The sequence below is a fragment of the Bison bison genome, unplaced genomic scaffold, assembly GCF_000754665.1.
Source record: "Bison bison bison isolate TAMUID 2011002044 unplaced genomic scaffold, Bison_UMD1.0 scf7180017864180, whole genome shotgun sequence".
Classification (NCBI taxonomy): domain Eukaryota; kingdom Metazoa; phylum Chordata; class Mammalia; order Artiodactyla; family Bovidae; genus Bison; species Bison bison.
Genome location: NW_011494752.1, coordinates 14,964,224 through 14,967,522, shown reverse-complemented (window position 1 = coordinate 14,967,522; position 3,299 = coordinate 14,964,224). Strand labels below are relative to the sequence as shown.

At 58.3% G+C, this 3,299-nt stretch overlaps 1 protein-coding gene across 5 annotated transcripts in view; it reads right to left on the bottom strand.

Annotated features, from left to right (window-relative positions):
* The window catches only part of PIK3R6 (phosphoinositide-3-kinase, regulatory subunit 6), a 48,623-nt gene that overhangs the window by 25,122 nt on the left and 20,202 nt on the right, over positions 1-3,299 (bottom strand). For 4 of the 5 annotated variants that reach the window (XM_010843024.1, XM_010843022.1, XM_010843025.1 and 1 more), the window contains exons 3-7: positions 3,208-3,291; positions 2,553-2,644; positions 1,783-1,851; positions 942-1,074; positions 730-799 (exon numbers count right to left, since the gene is read on the bottom strand). In XM_010843024.1, coding sequence (XP_010841326.1) covers positions 730-799; positions 942-1,074; positions 1,783-1,851; positions 2,553-2,644; positions 3,208-3,291 — 448 coding nt within the window. Of the gene's footprint in view, positions 1-729; positions 889-941; positions 1,075-1,782; positions 1,852-2,552; positions 2,645-3,207; positions 3,292-3,299 lie in introns of all 5 variants that reach the window. The other variant, XM_010843026.1, reaches the window with a different exon arrangement.

The following is a 3,299-nucleotide window of genomic DNA, read 5'->3' as shown; positions in this document are numbered from 1 at the left end:
AGTGACCCCGCTATCCTCCAGGAGGGACTGTATATCCTTCTCACTGAAACTGGAACTCCAAACCTTAAGTGAGCCCCATCTCTCATCGCCTTCATCATACCAGAAAACCAGCCTCACCCACCCTTTCCTCCGTACCCAACTGCCACCCAGGCTCTCTGATGCCAGGTCCTCTGGGTCGCTTCCACTCCCCGCACTTCCATGAACACTGAGCCCCAGGCTGCCCCTTTTAGTACCAGGTTAGCAGAGCTACCTGCGGGGAGGAGGCTCTGCACTCCCTGCCCCACCCCCAACCCCACCAGCTGCTCTCTCCAGCACAAGCAACGGATGAGTCCTCAATCTTATCAAAAGGGGCTGCACTCACAGCCCAGACCTCATGGTGTGATTATGGCCTGAACTACTTAAATCCTGGAGCCACTCCCGGCTGCCTGAAGCTACATCACAGCCGAGGGCAGGCTGAAGGCGGAGCCATGGAACCGCAGCGTGGCCCAGGGCTCACATCCATGTTCTGCATATGAGCGGAGAAGCTCTGAATCCAGGCCAAGAAGAAAGACCTGACTGCTCTTCGGGACCTCCAAGGAAGGACACACCCCATTCCCCCTGGAGGACGTCCCTTCCCCCCTGGAGGACATCCCCCACGGCTGGACAAATGAGCAGCTCTGCTGGGGCTCCTCTCCGTCTAGCCTCCTGGCTCATCCTCCCGGCGGCAGCACACTGGATTAGGCCACTCACCTCTCCCGGTAGGGGTACAGCTCGCTCGTCAGGTTCTGCTCGGCAATGACCAGCCTCTGGTACAGCGTCCCTGCAGAGCAACTGCTTCAGCCAACCAGTCCCTGAGTCTCTGGCCCCTGTTCCCCACTTTCCCAGAAGCTGCTGGAGCTTTCGAGCTGCCTGGAATCGTGAGAGGAAGGCGAGACCTCAGGTGGAGCTGGGGGTGCTCTCACCTGGGACCGCCGTCTCCGTTTTCAGCCTGATGGCACAGTCCAGGGCAATCGTGCAGTAGGGGGCGGGCAGGGTCAGCAACCTCGTGCAAAAGGCATATGTTCTCCGGTGGAGCTCTTCTGTGATGCCTGTAGCCTGGGTGAGAGGGAGCGGTCAGGGTGCCCAGAGCCCTGGGTCACAAAGGGCCCTGGCTGGGGTGGGCTGATGGGATGGGAGAAGAGCCAGAGACCTGGGCTCACACTTCCCTCTCAAGTCTACACATTTAGCTTCTTCTCCCATCATCTCTAGGACTCCTCCCCTCTTGACACCCCATTCAGGTTTCCCGGTGGCACTAGTAATAAAGAATCTGCCTGCCGATGCAGGAGATGCAAAAGACATGGGTTCAATCCTTGGGTTGGGAAGATCCCCTGGGGAGGGCATGACAATCCACGCAGGTATTCTTGCCTGGAGAATCCCATGGACAGAGGAGCCTGGTGGGCTACAGTCCATAGGGTTGCAAAGAGTCAGACAGGACTGAAGCGACTTAGTATGCACTCATGCAAGACACTCCATTCACGTTTATCAAGATGGGAATTCATCCCCATCCTGTTCCTCCGGCAAATCAACTCTCCTCCCAACCCTTCTGCTCTGTTGGGGTTGCACCTTTACCCCCTGCCCCCCACCTCCCCAGTTTCATCTCTTCGTGTTTCAGGGCAAGGACAGGGCTAAGGGAGGAAGTCAGGTAGGAGCAGGCAGTACTAGAGTTCTTCCAGGCTTGCCAGGCAGAGACCTGGTGTTTCCTGGGTGTCCAGCCCAGTCACTTGCGGGTCACCAGGACCACCCAGACCCTCAGCCCCAGCTCACCTTAGTGAGCACGTACATTAGAGTGTGCAGCAAAGGAATGATGATGTGGCGGGCGTCCTCACTTTCTGCCTGGAAGACAGGAGAGAGCACAGGGCATGGAGGGGGCTGGAGGCTGGCAGGGGGACTTGCTTCATCCCAGTGGGAGATGGGGTGGAAGGCAGTGTTCCACCAGGCCAAGGGGTGTGGAAAAGGGGCCAGAGCCTGCCCTGGCAGAAGAAGAGCAGTGGGGGTGGGGAGGGCACACAGGTGCGGGAGCCCAGGTGTGGGGGGAGGGGAACAGGGACCTCCATGGGGGAGGGGCAGCAGCTGGCAGCAAAGGGCAGGTGAGTCCCCAGCCTGGAGGCCCCTTTGAGTGCAGCTTTCCCAGGCGTAGAGCACTGGGTGGTGAGAAGGATGATTATAACTTTGACAATTCGTAGTAGTTATACATTTATGTTTATAGGAGCTTTTTGTTTCTGTTGAGTGACATGGGTTTTCCATTTCTGGTAGTGTTTTAGAGATTCTTTCTGAAAGATGTTAACTCAAGTCAAACAGTGGGAATCAATGTGCAGATACTATTGCTCATGGGAAAGTACAGGAGAGGGAGAAATATGGTAGAAACCAAAAGACCAGAGTGCAGGGAACGTGGGGCTGATGGGCAGACATGGCCCTTCTTGCTCTCATCCCCTCCTGGAAGCCCAAAAACCTACATTCTCCAGCTCTCCAAGCAAGAACCCACCCTCTCTCTGAGTGAGAACCCACCTTCCCCAACTCTCTGAGCGAGAACCCACCTTCTCCAGCTCTCTGAGCAGGATGCGGACCAGCATCGGGCTCTTCCCAGGATCCCGCTCAACCTTCTTGTGCAGGGACCACCTCCACATGCCTGGGCCGGGAGAGGGTGGGAGCAGTGCTGAGCAGGACCCTGAGACTTGGAGCCCCAGAGCCCCAGGTCTGACCCTGCCCCCCACCGCCTTGGGCGCCGGGCTCTGAGCCCGTGGCTGGGCTTCTCATACATGGGGGAGCTCTGATCTTCACCCCAGTGGGCGGTGAATTCCCAGGGCAGAAAGGACAGAGGTGCTAGTGGGGACAGGTGTGTGCACGTGGCTTCTGGAGCTCAGCCACGTGCCAGGGAGTCCTTGGGGCCTGCAGTGCCAGGGGAATCTTATTTACAAGGGGAGTTGGAGAAGGTGGTTAAGAAAGAGGATGGCAGACCCCTCATGGGCTCTGCCACGGTCTCTGGGAGGGTGAGCCAGTGGGCAGAGAAGGCATCTGGGTCCTTCAGGCCCCAAGGACTTCCAGCAGGATGGAGGCTTGGCTGGAAGTCCCCCTCATCCTGTGAGCTCCGTGTCGGGGTGCTTTCCTGAGAATGCATGGGCAGAGCTGGCTGGGGTGGTGACGGGGTAGTGGGGGAGCCAACAGAGCTCATGGAGGACTGCTGGTTCTTACCTCGGTTGCTCTGCAGGGCAGGGGCCTGGGCGCTGAGCTCTCGGAGCACAGCCTGCACGCTCCGCTGGAGATCCAGCTCCACATCTGGGGTT